Source organism: Podarcis tiliguerta (assembly GCF_965153285.1).
Source record: "Podarcis tiliguerta genome assembly, chromosome: 14".
Lineage (NCBI taxonomy): Eukaryota > Metazoa > Chordata > Lepidosauria > Squamata > Lacertidae > Podarcis > Podarcis tiliguerta.
Window position 1 is genome coordinate 43421740 of NC_139547.1, and position 16334 is coordinate 43438073.

The window sequence follows — 16334 nt, forward strand, 5'->3', positions numbered from 1 at the left end:
GCACATTTGCTAGCCACACTGACAAATTTCCAAAGAGATTTGTTTTAGACATCATGGTTTGTGCTAACCATAGTTTAGAACCCAAATCACGTATACAGGCAAACCATGGTTTAGATTAAAGCTACTTACTTGTCTGCTTTCACGTTCTATCTGCTCACCATATCTATGGTGCAGCAGCCTCCAGAAACAGCTGTAACTAGGATCTATCAAAGCAGGCCTCTCACCAAATCAAAGTGAGCACAAACCATCATCCACAAAACTATGTAAGGCAATGGTCTCTTATTCTGGCTTTCCAGTCAAACAGAAGCCATTACTGTTTCAGAGGCTAAGCTAAATCATTTTTTATTTTATTTTTCTTCTGCTTAATATAAAAAGACATCCCTAAGCTGAGGAATCCCATTTTGAGAATATTACAGTTCCTTGCAAAAGAGAAAAGAGGCTGAGAAAAATTAAAACACGCCTTTTGGGGGCATCATGCTTTTGCGCAGGTCATGTGACTCGCACAGCAGCGTGGCCCAGTTTTCCTCTGGGACATCTTGGAGGGCAAAGTGGCACTATTCATGTAACTACCCCAAAAATATCAACATTTGCAATAGTAGGGCTCCACGGCTTGGCTTTTGAGAAAGAGGTCGTTTGCAGTACTTAGCTAATTGGGAACCACTGCTTTAGGTGAAAGTTGCACATCTGTATTAGAGAGAGAACTCACTTGATTGACTTGATCCATTCTTCTTTTTCTTCAGGGGTGGGGGCAGATATCCTGTAAACCACATGGTTGCCTTCTACCACTCTGCCATCTGCTTCCGTCTTACAAGCTTTAATGACTTGTCCTTTATGGCTGGGATTATACAACTCAAAGCAATTCTAGGGAAACAGAAACACATATGGGGTAGTCTTGCAGTAAGGTTAAAAGCTTACTGCGAAATGATATATAATGAATGGAAAAAGATGTAAGATCAGCCCCAGTCTTTGAAACTGAGTTTGAAAACAAACTGCAAATGGGTATTAAAAGCAGTGTCTGGAAGTTTGGCACATCTGAAACACGGGAAAAGTATCACTAATTAAGAGTAAGGAAGAATCAGACTAGCCTAGGGATTTTTTTTGTTGCTGTTGCTAATCTGGGGATACGGTTTCTTCACTTTACTGAGACACCAAATAAGGCTTTCCCCCAGCAAATATTCTATGCTTTATTTATATTAGACCAACCCTGGTTTTTTGTTATCTTTATGTCATTTCTCTTGTCCTATCCAGCCTGTTCTGGTCAAGGGCTTCTTACGGTGTATGTGCAATTCTTTCTCTCTAATTTAGTGTTTTTCCAAATCTTTCAACAGAAAGGGAGAGTTGCACAGAATTATAAATTTGCTATAAGGTTGGATTATCGTACAAAATAATGAGTTTCATTTAAGAGGACATCATATTAGAGAAGCATTCCGCCAAGGACGCCTCCAGTACTATCACTATCCAAAAAAACAGGAGCTGATTAAGATCAAAGCTGTGCTCTTATGCAGCTCATCTGGATTTTTCCTGTGTTTACAAAGCAGAGGTCCCTAACAGAATGGTATCTCATGAAGAAGGAGAAGGCCTTACCGGTTTTCTCGGATCCTCAACTTCTCTTATGCTGAGATTTTCCAAAGGGATAATTCCTCTGGGTTCTTTGTCCTACAAGTCCAGGAAAGACAGTGCTCAGTAAACAGCCCCGAGCTTGTGCTTGGCAGAAGTGACATTATGATTTGCAACCCAGCATACTCACTGTTGTGTATTCAAAATAATATAGGCAATTATCTGTCAGTATAAACCATCTCCTTTTCCATGTTTTCACTCTTCCGCCTGTAAAGACATAAAGCACCTTCAAGTTACACCAGAGCATGCCAAGCTTCTGTGCGGCAGACAAACAGGAATTGGGTTAACTTGTTACTTCATTAAATGGTTAGGCTTGTCAAAAGACAGGCTTCGGTGAAAGCAAACATATGAGTCAAGGTTGAATGAATGTAAGGGGTTATTGGGAATATCCTTTTGATATTACAAGGTGATGGTGTTGGAATGCCATCTTCCCCACTGCATCTGAAATGGAAATTCTTGTCCCTTTCCCCCCTCCATCCCCAATCAAACCCTTTCTTACCAAAAGGGGGGGAAACAAGTACAGTGGTACCTCTGGTTATGAACTTAATTCGTTCTGGAGGTCCGTTCTTATCCTGAAACTGTTCTTAACATGAGGCACCATTAGCAAAAGCGCATCTTCCGCTACACGTGCATGCCTCTGGTCCATTATTTCCGCTTGCATCCCGGGGCAAAGTTCACATCCGGGAGCAATTACTTCCGGGTTAGCACAGCTTGTAACCCAACGCGTGCACAACCATAAGCGTTCGTATCCAGAGGTACCACTGTACACATTCTCTACATTTCTAATTCATTCTCAATGTAGAATCAGCAGAACAGAATAGATAACAGAATCATAGAACTGAAGAGCTGGAACAGACCCCAAGGGCCATCTAGTTCAATCCCTTACAGTCAGTGGCGTAGCGTGGGGGGTGCGGGGGGGGCCGGCCGCACAGGGCGCAACATCTGGGGGGTAGGGTTAGGGGGCGCAAATCCACGGGTTAGGGGGTGCAAATTACTTGCCTTGCACCGGGTGCTGACAACCCACGCTACGCCACTGCTTACAGTGCAGGAATCACAGCTCAAGAATCCCTGACAGATAAGTCATCCAACCTATGTTTAAAAACCTCCAATGAAAGGAGACTCCACCCACTTCCAAAGTAGTCCATTCCATGATCAAACAGCTCTTATGTCCAAAAGTTCTTCCTAATATTTAGTCAGAATCTCCTGTCTTGTGATTTGAATCCATGGGTTCAGATTCTACTCTCTGGAGCAGCAGGAAAAAAGCTTCCTCCATCTTCCATGTGAATATATTTGAAGATGGCTATCCTATCCTATCACCTCTCAGGGATATGATCTTCAAACAGAACAGTTTCCACTTCAGCAAATAGCCTGGCAGTAAAATATGCTGTTCTGTGAGTACACCTGATGGTCATGTGAATGATAATATGTGTGATACAGGCACCTGTGCAAGGGTGGAGGGATGGGGAAGAGGAATTAGAGACAGTTTTTCATATTCCTCTTTAAGAAACAGAGGAATTCTTCCCATTCAGATCAGCTTCTGAAGATATATGAAAGAGTAATTAGTTTAAATTCCATATGAAGAATCACTGTATGCCCAAACATTTGAAGTGGCTCAAAAAAATCATGTATGTGTTCCTTTTCAGGATGTATAAGCTGCTTCACAAAATGCTCAAAGCAATACACCCAATGGACAACTTTAAAAAAACACCCCTTAAATTTATTTATTTATCAGATTTATATTTTTTAATCCAAAAAAAAAAAAAGCCCAGTATTTTTACTACAATATATTACAGCCTGATACTACAATAAAGCTACAACCCTGCACATGCTTGTCTCTGAAGATGCCTCACTGAACACTAAGACTTACTTTTTTGCAGGTGTGCCAACTCCTAGGGGCAGAGGGGTTTGTGGCCACCTCAGTATTTGCTGGCAGGAAGCTGAGCCTCCTTGATGTTGAGGGGGCAGAGGAGGCCGAGCGTGGCACGGTTCAATGGTTGGCTCCTCCTGAGCATGAGAGAGGAAGCCGCACTGTGTTGTGTTCCCTGATCAGCCGCCTCCTGACAATGCGTGTTGCACTTATGTGACATCATACATGCAACACACGAATGACATTGCAGGAGGAGGCTGAGTGGGAAGTCCAGTGCGGCGCAGCTTACTCTCTTGCACTCAGGAGAAACCAGCCATTGAACTACGCTGCTCTGTGCTCTGTGCTCGGCCTCCTCCTGATGATGCGACGTTGTGCATAATGACATCACAAGCACCGCCCCCCCAATCTTGGGCACAAGATTCTTCTTTGCAAACATGAATACGATTCCACCGTTAGTGTCTTACAGCGAACAGACTATACACCATTACTTGGTGGTAAGACCTAGTGACCAAAGTACTTTCATGTAGGATCAGGCTGCACACACACACACACGCGCGCGCACACACACACACACACACACACACACCAATAAGCAAGGGCAGTTCTTGCTTAATATGCAAAAGTCCTCTTGAATGGGCGCTGAACAGAGATCACCACCTTTTCCATTTTTCTGCATACACGCACATGTAACGTGCAATAATTTAGCCATGTCTTTGAAAAGGAACACAAGGCATCCTCAAACCGCAAAATATATCTTACTCAGCATGAAGTGGTGAACCACCAAGACCCCCACTTCCCTTTCCAGCATATGTTAAAAGTAGTAGAGCTCTTCTCCAGAAGCTCATCGTCAGATAGGAGCTAACACTAAATCACAACATTGTCACAGCATCAAAACTACCGTATTTTTTGCACCATAACATTCACTTTTTTCCTCCTAGAAAGTAAGGGGAAATGCCTGTGCGTGTTATGGAGGGAATGCCTACGGGTGGCATGCCTATGGATTTTCCTCCTCTAAAAACTATGTGCGTGTTATGGTTGGGTGCGTGTTATAGAGCGAAAAATACGGTAGTTTGCTCAGATAATCAAAGGAGCAGCTAAACTTGCTTTATCAGGCTAGTCCAGTTCACATACACAGCCACCAATTTTCTTATTGTGCTTGACTATTTTAAAACAGGATGCACTGCAAAGCTGCCAACTATATATCTGTTTGATGGATACAGTCCCTATGCTCTCACTGAAGGCAGAGGAAACCGGCTTGTACAAAATCTGTATCAAAGCAAGCCAACAGTTGTCTATATGACAGTATTGCTGGTTTTATTTCGAATCACTACCTTACAACTTAACCAGTGTGTCTGTGATATTTAAACTGTGAACATTTTAATATTTTTGAGGGTTATATGTGGGTAATACAAATGCATAAAATTTGGGTTGTCTAAAATGTGAAAAGTGGGCACATTAGACAGTAAGTCAATATGCACTTTTATTCTTAATGGCAAGCTATCAGACCCCATGAAAGCACCTTGCTTGGACAACAGTTTTGCACTCAAATATCAAAGAATAAAATTAAACCCCAACCCAACTGGATTTTGGTGGACTGACAGTCAGCTTGAGGGTGGAGGTGGGATATGCATTTTCCCCTACATTGGACCACAAGTAGCCACTATACCTTGCTCATAATGTCACTGTACTTTGTGCACTTAAGAATACACACATCAGAGAGAGAGAGAGAGAGAGAGAGAAGGTGGAATTGTCTGATAGATTTCTTATTCATCTTATGTGCCCCACTTTCCAAAAGCACAAGTTGCTCACTGGATAGTGCCATGAAAGGAAAAGAGACTGATTGATTTTTGGATTCGCAAGTTACTTACACAAGTTTCTTAATCTGAAGGAAGTAAATTGTTTTTCCTTTTAAAAAGGGGGACATGTAATGGCCAGGAAAATTTGGCATTTTATATTTATGTTGTAGTTTGTTTGACTCAGAGTTAACTTCTATTGACGTTGCTTTCATTACTTTCATACTGTAAAAACTTTTGTTTCATGAGGGTGGAGTGCCTAGGTACAAATAAACTAACCTAATCAGTTACAGTAAATCGATAGAATTAGGAGTAAATTCACAAGATTATATGCTTCTAATTAGAGATTAGCTCACTGATAATAGGACTGCAAACTCAAATCGGTTTTATCACTAACCAATTATCACAGAAACACCACTCAGCACACAAACATGGAGAGGAAGGCTGGGAAGACACACACTCTCTCTCTCTAACACACACACACACCATTCACACTTTAGCACCCCTATTTTGTGGTCAACAGGTGATACAAATATAAGGAGAGAAAAACCTCAGAACTGTGTTATAACAAGGTCCAGAATATTGGTACTTTTGTGTTCTAAACATCAACAAATCTCAGACAAAAAATCATATGCAGATATGGATTTGATGCTCTCACTCTGAAGCTTTCGTATCCCTCCTGTGCCTCATCCATTTACCCACTATTTAATCCCATTAGCCTTCACTCTCAGCACAGCTGATCTTATTACTGAACACCGTGAACATCAGGCTCTCATTAAACAGTATAGTTCACCGAAGGATTAATCATTTTAAGTGACTCAGGCTGCTCAATCCAGGGCACAGCTATAAAAGCATCTGCAGCTCTTCCTTGGTCAACAATGCTTTGTCTCTCTGAGCTTGTTGTTGGCACAATACATTGTAAAAATAAACAAACAAGATCTTGAACTGCAGAACAATCACAGGAATATGCTGGATATCCTGCAGTTTTCTCAAACTGCTCTGCAATGTAAGCTCTTAAAGTTGGAGGTTATGTTATGTCCAATATGACTTTAAAAGCAAAAGCAATAATAATAATAATTTTACTATTTATACCCCACCCATCTGGCTGGGTTTCCCCAGCACTCTGGGTGGCTTATAGCACATAAAGGGATTACAGGGCTCACAGACGTAGCCCAGTGCTGCTCTTACATTCCATTCATGTGTATTTCTAGTTTCCTACCACATACAAGCCTATGTTTCATAGTCCTAACAAGTCAAAACAACATTTTTCTGTTGGGTGTGGTCAAGGAGCAGAAACAGAGGAAGGCGAAGATGCAGAACTTGATGAAGTCAAGTTGGTGGTGCGCTGCATGTTGACTCAACGTAAGAGCCTCTACAAGTTAAACCACATCTTGATCCTTACATCTTAACTCACTAAGTTTGATCAAACTCCTCTTCAAAATTAATGGCAAAGACTACTAACTTGAATTAGTGCCAAGAGGTGGTGGCATGCAGATAACAAACAGGAAAAAGCCAACATTCGCAAATGTTTATCTCGGTTTGGAATCAGAGAAGTCAAGTCAATGGAATCCAAGAACAGTCAAGTCAATGGATGCCAGGGCTGAATCAGCCAATATACAAAAACCAAAACTTGGCATTCTTGGGGTTCACCAGGACATGAAAAATGTAGCATTTCCTTATTGTGCTCTTGTTATCTGGCAGAAGGCACTCAAGTTGTGAGCCCAGTCTACGCCATTTGATCCATTGCCCGACACCTTAGCCAGTCTGTTTCAACGTCCATAATACTCTACTTAGATAAATCGCTCTGTTTCTCTAATGTCTCTCTACATAGAGAGTCCAGACTTCTTTTTCAGAAGAAGGAAACCTGAGCATTACTCACTGTACAGCCATTAATAAAAATAACAGGGGAGGAGATGAAGCAGGTAAAAGACAAAATGAAGCCAAATTTTGTGTGTTCATGTACAGAGCAAAGCAGACCTAAGCAGTTAAACTGGAGCCCAAGGGAAGTCCTGCTTTTCAGGGACTATTCTGGCATAAGGTGTTACTCTCCCTTCCTATCATCCTCACTCTGACAGCTGAAAAGAAGGAGCATCTCCCAAAGCAATCTGTCTTCCCTCCACAAACAGAGCAAGCATGTTATAAAATTAATGGATAATTCTAGAGGCAAACATTTTAAGCAAACCAAGTGACAGGTCATCTGGAAATTATATGTAGTAGTAGTATCCCATTCATAGCATAAGGTCAGTTAATAATGGAAAGGGAAAGAAGAGTCAACAGGAAGGATAAAACATCACACACACAAACATACACACCTTGCAGATTAGAGAAGTCACATTACTGTATAAGAAAATCAATAAAAGCAGCTAAGTGAAACTTTAGAACACAGGAAAAAATGAACAATGTCCTTCATTCGCAGGTGTTAAATTAAAAAGAAAGGTATCTTGTATCAAGGAGACCTAAAAGCTTCACCAAGAGTTATGATGAAAAAAGATGGTAAATGAGGTAGGATTTAACAGCTACCATGTATGTGTAAAAGCATATCCTGAACGGTGGACCTTTCGGCAAAATGTTGGTAAAAAACTTGCTGGTAAAAAGGACACCCATTTGGACAAGTACAGTAGTTGACTCATTCCCTTACAAGAAAAATAAAAGGCTTTGGGAATCATTACTGACACATCACAACCATCGTCAACCTAGTGCCCTCCATCAGGTCCAGGCAAGCCAAGGCCCAAACTTCTGGAAGACACCAGTTTGTGCGGAAATTGGCACAGTAGAAAGAAGGCAGATGATGCCCCACCCTTCCACATTCTAATTCCCACTGCAAAATAGTTCATCTTCAGTAAAAGCCTCAGAGTGGCCAAAAATAAACCCAAGAAACTAACATATTTGCCTCTTGAGCACAAGAGGAAAATATTAAAGCCAGACCTCAGCTAAGTACAACAAATGCTTTAGTACTAGACAGTTTAGCTGAGCTATTGCCAGCAGACAGTGTTATTAGAAGAAAAAACAATTCTGGTACAGAAGAATTGCATCCCGGGATCTGTCGCCTGTGAGATCTTTGTCCAGCTGGAATGTCTACTAGAAAAGGCAGAAGGAGGGATTTTATTACAGCCACCGCCCCCTCATTTGGCCCACAATTAATCCTTATGCAATGCCTGCAAACTAACCCAAAATAAACTAGAGTCTGATGCTGCTAGGAAAATCTTTGGCTAGCTTTTCCCAGTCTGCTGTCTCCTTCCAAACACACACACACATACACACACACTCCAATACAATCACTGTCATGCTTTATAGAAGGCGATTGATCTATGTAAAGAAAGATAAGAAGAAGTAGGATTAAACAATTAGAAAGCGATTATATGTTAAACTTCTTAAAATAAGCATGGTGTATTCTTTGACCAGGACCTATAACAGCTGGGGGCTGGGGCCCCTCAAAGTGGATGGGCACTGCATTTCAAATAGTGTGCGCGCACTACATCTTGTGTTCAATTATGCAGGGCAGGGCTTACCCGCCCCTCCCAATATTTTATTCAAGTTGGCCCCCCTGATTACAAGGCAACTTTACACTAGGAGAATACAAACATCAGACTTCTGGCCAGTCTTTATGGAAAAAGTGTCAAGGGGGTCTCAATGCACCTTATTTTCAACAACAACCCAAAGCTGCCTCTGAACCTGGTTGGGATTAGGCCTTTATATCAGCATTTTAAAACAAACAATGCAGAAGCAAGGTCTAAATTCACTGGTGACCAAACAAAACCTGATATTTGGCAAGACTGTCTCGTTAAGACCAAGTTTGTAACTAAGCTACCTCACATTTCAAAAGAGCCTGAATGGACTCCGCACACTTTGGCCCTCAAACACCAACCAGCTGCCAAAAGTTTCAGGTTCCTACTGACTCAGGAGGTCTCCAGCTTTGTTCAAATAAACTCTTTAACATACACATAAAAATGTGCACAGAACAAACAGGCTCCTGGACTTACGATACAGTTCAGATGGAAATACTTATTTAAAAAAAGAAAAGGCGTGCTAACATCTTAACATACTGTTTCCTTACAAGAACAATTCTATTTCTGAAGCACACGAAGGTTGTGTGTGATACTGTCTAAAGAATCCTTCCTCTCAGTTTTATTTCCTGCAAAATGATTCTAGAGCTTCTCTTCAGAACCGACACTGCTTTTCCCATTCATGTAGACATCTCTGTGTCTGAACAAGCAGCCACAAACGTTTCCACTTACTAATCCAAAATCTCTAATTTAGAGTCTTGTGGTAAATCCATGACACTTAATGTCTTTGCATGATTATTTTTAGGGTTACAGTAGCTCTCTGTAACTGCCCAAGCCTGTCACAGAGGCATCAAGGGTAGAGGGGAAAGTTACAATAAACTTTGTTGGGAAAACAGATAGGGTATGTTTGTTTGTTTATACATACATGAATAAATTGGGGGCACTTAGCTCACCAATCCCATATGGATCAAGCTGCGCAGAACTGGTACTGAATATCAAGGTCGTCAACTGCTAAGTGTTGAGCATTTCAAACGTGAGCTAGCAGCTAACATTTGTGCTCTTATGCATGAGCAGAATCCCATTGGCTTCGCCAGACTAAAGTTAGTGGTATTAAGTGACAAGCATGGTAACCCCACAAATGCTGTAATAATGGAAACTGAGCAACGAGGAAGACAAGGAGGAAGGCGGGGAGGGTAAAATCAAAGAGAGAATGAGCAACAGAACAAGAGAAAGGGGATAGAAAGCCATCAGTTACGTACCTCCTAATGCAGAATAAGCAGAGACAGCCAGTCACAGAACAGAAAGGTGATAGGTCATAGGCCATAAGGAAAACAAGAAGGCACATTTAAACCACTCATTAAAAAATCATAGCCAAAAATCAAACCAACAGAAATAAACAAGTACCAGGGTTTTGGGGAGGGGGGGACTAAAGACATACAGGAATAACCTTTGGAAGAGAGAAGTGTGTTCTTTTTGTGTGACCGCACAGAAAACCTAATTGTGAATCAACACAACAGCATTATTGCAAAAGGTTTAAAGTTTTTTTTAAACAACAACAACCCTGTAATCTATCAGATTCTGCTACCTTTACGAAAGAAAGAGCCGGGACTCGGTTTCGGCTGAGGTTTTCAACCCCAAGAAGCTGGAAATCAAACTTCACTCAAAATTGTGAAGTAGGAGGATAATAAAGTAGTAATAAGACAAAAGAATTATGTAAAGTGGTTGGCAATATTTGAGCAGAAACTAATACTGATTCCATTGCATTAAATTTTCAATGTAATAGTGGGGCGGGGGGAGGGGATAACAAAAGCAGCACATGCTAATACACAAAATAAAGTATCAGGGAAATTATCCACTTACTGACCTAATTTCAGCAGCCAACCTTCTCGGTCTGGGTTAAAAAACGTATGAGTTAAATCATTCCCATCATCTTCTGGGATTTTAAAGGGCTCATTTTTAATGCTTTCGTATAAATTCTGGAAGAAAACAGGAGAGGAAAAGTTTAACACCACTGCCAGGGCTGCAAGGTGCAGCCAGCAGGTTCTGTCAAAGCACCTCAAAGAAAAACTAAAATCAATTATTTTCGTAGAAACTATTTGCACGATCATATCTGCAAATAATTTTGCACTTTTCATGGGCAAGGTAAGCATGTATTGTGCTAGCTATGTTAATTGTTCAACAGTAGGTCACAAAAAAGGCAAAAATGGAAGCACTGAAAATTAAATAATCTGTAAACATGTTCAACCATTCAAAACACACCAGGAAACACCTGAATCAGGTAAAATGGGTTTGCATGAATCTCTCACTTTGAGAATCATCCACTTTACAGAAAGCAAAAAGGCTAATGAGATTTTTCCTTGGAAAATAGTAGTTCTACTTTGGAAATCTGCAGGAAGAAGCATCTACCTGCAAGATACACACTCGTTTATATATATATATATATATATTTGCTTTCGTAGATTTTCACGGGTACAGGAATGCAGGTTTTGGTGTCCTCGGGTGTCTTCCCGTGTAAAATTCCAAATTGCTCTTTAACATGGAACATCACCACAAGAGAATAATCATGGAAGCCATCGAGATAGAGAAACACCCTCACAACATGAACAAGCGTGACGACACATCCCGCTTGCCAGACATCTGGAAATTAGCCCTCCCCACAAAATCTGACACCAGATCCAGAGGCACACAGAACGCCATCACCAATCAACCACACCAGACCCAAACCCAGACCCTCTCCACAGATAAATTACAGACACCATCCAGTAGCCAAACCAGGGTGGCACCTCCGGATGCTGCACCCCCCTGCAATCCCTACACAGATCTGGCTGGCACAGGCCACAAAACCACAGCTCGCCCCTATACACGAAGCCAAGCCAGAGCACAGCCAAGTGCAGTACAGCCATCTTCTCAGAAAAACTCTTCACAAAGTTCAAGAGTTCAAGACACGAAGGCTTTAGCAACTAATCCACACCTAATGACCCACCTAAGTGGGATTCAGGAAATCACTCAAGAAATCACTCAAGATATCCCTCAAGTAATTAAGGAACAAAAGAAGAAAAGGCACACTAGCCTGGGAACCTCCTCTCTGCCCAGAACATTGGAGGCTATACACCACACCTCCTCAACAGTATTTATAGGAACTCAAACACTGAGATCCTGCTCTGTTCCAGTAACAAGAAGCCGAAAGCACCAGCCTGAAGATGACGAGTGAGACCTCGTCGAAACGTCGCCTAGACACCCCAACTTTTACACGGGAAGACACCCGAGGACACCAAAACCTGCATATATATATATATATATATATATATATATATATCTCATAAACATCTTTCCATATTCAGCAGGACATAGAGGTACTATGGTAGTTGAATGTGAGGGAAGAAGCAGAGGCAAGCTTGGTCAACACATAACAACCATGATAGGTGAATGTACAGTTAACCATTTGTGTTGGAAGCATTTGTTCATCTTCAGAGATGGAGCTCCTATCCAGGAAAGGTTCCGTAGTAGAGCACATCTTGCATGCAAAAAGGCCCCAGATTCAATCCCTGGCATTTCCACTTTAGGACCGCCAGAAACTCTGGAGAGCCACTTGCACACAGCACAGGCAGTTCTGAGCTAGATGGACTAGAGGTCTCACTCAGCTTCTTATGTACCAATGTCAGTTATGTAGATGTGTGGAGGACATTACAGTTAATGGCCCCTTGCTCACACAAGAAAGTTAGTTCAAAATGCTGCATAAAGTATAAACACAACTGAACAAAAGCAAGTGTAAAGTAGTGGCTGGCGTGGTGGACCTGGAGACTGGGGAAACCCCAGTTCAGTTCCCAGCACAGTCCCTAAAGACTGATTGCTGTCCTTGGGGGCAAGCCAGCTATTCTCAAGCTAGCATTACTGAGAGAATTCTTTCTCCAGAGATCCAATGTTACATGATAATAAATCCTATTGTGTTGGTTCCCAAAGAGATCAGTGCCAAAATTGATGCACTTGTTTCTTGGCCCCACATCAAAAGCAGAAAGTCGGCACACTTGCCGTTGTAAAAGCAGCTTACCCGCAGCAGTTCCTCGGGGAGGTCCCCGCCCTCGTTAATACCTCGATTCATAGATATAAACCGCTCCACTGTTGGTTTGTCTCTGACATTGTGGTTGTGTAGACTAGTGTTTAACATAATGATTGCAAAGGATAGCACATAGCATGTATCTGAAATGCAGCATCAAAGCGGAATGATTACTCTTCATAAAACCAGCCCATGGCTAGTTATTAATAAGAAAGCAAGGGCATGAGAAGCCCAAAACCCCAATGGTGATAAGTCACACTTTGCAACCGGAGCTTTGAACCCACCCAAAGTTCTTATGTATGCCAGAAAAGAGGTAGCTAAAGTGATTGTATGAAGATTTACTGCTTTTAGAAAAGAGCATGCCTGAACCACTCACAAATTAGTCTCAATTTCCCATAACTTAATTACCATTAAACAACATTCCAAAGCAGGCTAGATTAAAGAGATGAACAGTTCACCTTTCCCACTTGGGTCTCTTGAGAGGAACCATGGGTCTCAGCGGAGACACTGAGCCAGAGAAATGAGCTTGGACTCTTGTGCTCTCTCCAGTCAAGATTGTTACAGGTTTCTAGCTTCTTGTCATCCAATTTTTACCCAATATTACTGACACAATAAACACAATCAGGCTAGGAAAGCCGTCACCACTAACCTGTAGACTGAAAGACTCCAGGGTTACAAAGGCAATAACGTGAAGCAAAAGCTTCCATCATGCGATCTATTTTTTGAGCCTCTCCCGGAAGCCTGAAACTCCACAGGAACTGCCTGCAAAGATATACATTAACTTGCATGTCAGATATCACCCACTACAGTATCTCTTGCTACAACACTATCAAACACTATGTCTCTGTAGATCAGCACTGATTTCAAGTTTCCCCCCAAAATAAAATTGGTAGCCTAGCAGCTTACGTTAATCAGATGCCCCAGTCATGTGTTACAATGAGCCACAGCTGATGGTTTACTATGACTGTGCCCACTTGTGCATTGTGGGAGAAAATCATGCTTCCTGGCTTAATATTACCCCCAACTCAGGATCATGGTATGTATTCCTCCCTTTCCTCTTGTCCAGTGTGGCCACATGGACAGTTCTGGGACCTTGCACTTCTGTTTTAGACTAATCATATCTTGTCATGACTCATAACATCTGAATCAAACAAACCACAGTTAGTACTAACTAGGACTTACTAAACTAAACAATTTCATACCATGCTTTTATGAAACTGGTTTGCATTAGTAAACTACAGTTAAGATTGACCATTGTTTAGGATTTGGCTACAACACAAAAGCACAGTTAATTGGAAAAAGAAGCTTGCAATTTCCTCACTGCACAACCATTCCTGTAATGCTATGGGTTAACATTAAGTCCAAAGGCAACTAGAGTAATCACTCATCTCCACCTGGGTGAGTTCTGGCAGAGTTCATTAACACTATTGCCAGCAATGCTGCTCTGCTTATAACACCCCTTTGACCCTTCAAAATACATTACTGAAATGCACCATGAAACAAATTATTTTATGGTAACATTGAATTATATAGGCAACAAAACTTATATCCTTCATTTAACAGCATGCCAAACTTGAAAGAGGAGTTATTTACTGTTTTGGGTAACATTGTGTTATCAGTGGTGGAGGTTCAAACCATAATAGGTCAAGGTAGTCTCTAACACTATTTGCTGTGACTTATCAACATGGCCTGGAATTCTTCTTTTCTTTAGCTATATATTTCATAACCTTATATTTCAGTCTCTCTCTCTCTCTCTCTCTCTCTCTTTCTCTCTCTCTCACACACACTGTTATTTGCGTTTCTCACCAAATTGAGGCATTGCGGGGCAGATTCTGTTATTTTTGTGGCCTCTGCTTAAAAATTGCAAATATATTTAGGAAAAAGTTGTAAGAGAGTTTTTTTTTTAGTGTGCTCACCTTAAGGCTTGTACAAGATTGAGATCAGCAAACTCATGGAGTTCAACAAAAGCCTGAAGTACTTTAATATTAAAGTCATCCCTGTGAAATAAAACACACAGAGTAAAATGTCAGCGACAATTCATTTCAATATTCTGACTTCTTTTCCCCCCAGTCTGCCTATTCACAAGGTTTGGCTGCTCACATGACCAAAGGGAATCTGGGCTTCATCAATAACAGGTGTCCCAATGGTCCTTTGTCCCTTCTCTTGCTTAGCCTCTGCTACCTAGGTGGCATTGGTGTGCATAGATACATACATGTGTGACTTGAACTAGGGCTTCCCAGCACTCAGGCTCCAGTGCCTTATCTCTTATGGCACCAGCACTCAAATGGCCACTGCAGAACTTAACTCTGAAACTGCCTTGTAGGTTGCTGCACCCACCTGTCCCAGCTCCTATAAAGCCCCAGCCTCAGAGCTGGCTCCTTAAGCCTACAGCACTCATCTTTTGCACAGTGAGACTCCCTGCTGACCCAAGACACTTTGCTGCCTAAAGGGGAGCAGCAAATCCTCCCCTCCACAATCAGGCTGCATGATTTTCAAGGCCAGTTGTGTTATTTTTGCACCTGCGGCAGAAAATCTCACAAGTGCCTCTTGCTATCCCCTGGCAATAAAAACACAATAGTAATAAATTAAATAACCAACTATTTGTTGCCCCCAAATTCAACTGCCTAAAATGGTAGGGATGGCTGTCTACGCTCCTGCTCCCTTTGATGCTTTCACTGCTACCTGACCTCTGCCTGTTTCAGACCACACTCACTTCTAGCCCATGAGGACACCCAACTCCTGGTCTCACGTCCCTATTGCCTAGAACTTGAATCTTGACTGAGGTCCAACAATATTCCCACATCCAGTTCCCCAACCACAGTGAAATACTGGATGCACACCAAGCTGACCCAGTTAAGAGGCGTGGCACTGGTGTGTCATATACCAACATTGTTCCTCAGATGATCCTGCACAATAACCACATGCACACAAGAAGGGGAAGCAGGGATCCAGAATATGATGATACTTAAAGCAGGGCTAAAGTTGTGGAGCAACCACTCACTCAACAAGGACATCCATGCTTAGCATAGGCCAGACAACATCCAATTTGAGGTAGTTCAACAAAATGCCCTCCTTAACAAATAACCATGCTGTTAGCTGCCCTGAGAGAAGGATTTTTTCTTGAAAACTGCAGGATACATATTTAACAACAGCAATAAATGCATCAAGTATCCAGCCAGTGCAGAACTCAACTTCTTCTGCCTTGCTTTCAAACAGGGTGCAAATAAGTTCAATTTGCAAGTAGTCACCTGCAGGACCCAAGAACCCTCTGTATCTGAACTGGCAGTCAAGTTGAACCGAATATGAGCCATGTTTGTTCTCAGTCGCCTGTAGTGGGAGTAAAAAGCTATACAAGCAACTTGTTTGTACATGCAGTTTCCCATCTCAAAGGCAATGGAACAAACTTGCAATTCCCAGAATTACAGGCTTCCCAGAATTCCCAGAAGTTAGGAAGAAAGAATGAGCTTGGGCTTCAGTTTGCCATTACATTTTCAAACTTG

At 41.7% G+C, this 16334-nt stretch overlaps 1 protein-coding gene across 1 annotated transcript in view; it reads right to left on the bottom strand.

Annotated features, from left to right (window-relative positions):
• CYTH3 (cytohesin 3) overlaps positions 1-16334 on the bottom strand; it is a 75254-nt gene that overhangs the window by 6206 nt on the left and 52714 nt on the right. Inside the window, exons 6-12 of the mRNA XM_083413667.1 lie at positions 14751-14831; positions 13484-13596; positions 12829-12977; positions 10645-10756; positions 1748-1824; positions 1585-1656; positions 707-861 (exon numbers count right to left, since the gene is read on the bottom strand). Of these exons, the coding sequence (XP_083269793.1) occupies positions 707-861; positions 1585-1656; positions 1748-1824; positions 10645-10756; positions 12829-12977; positions 13484-13596; positions 14751-14831 (759 nt within the window). The remainder of the gene's footprint in view (positions 1-706; positions 862-1584; positions 1657-1747; positions 1825-10644; positions 10757-12828; positions 12978-13483; positions 13597-14750; positions 14832-16334) is intronic.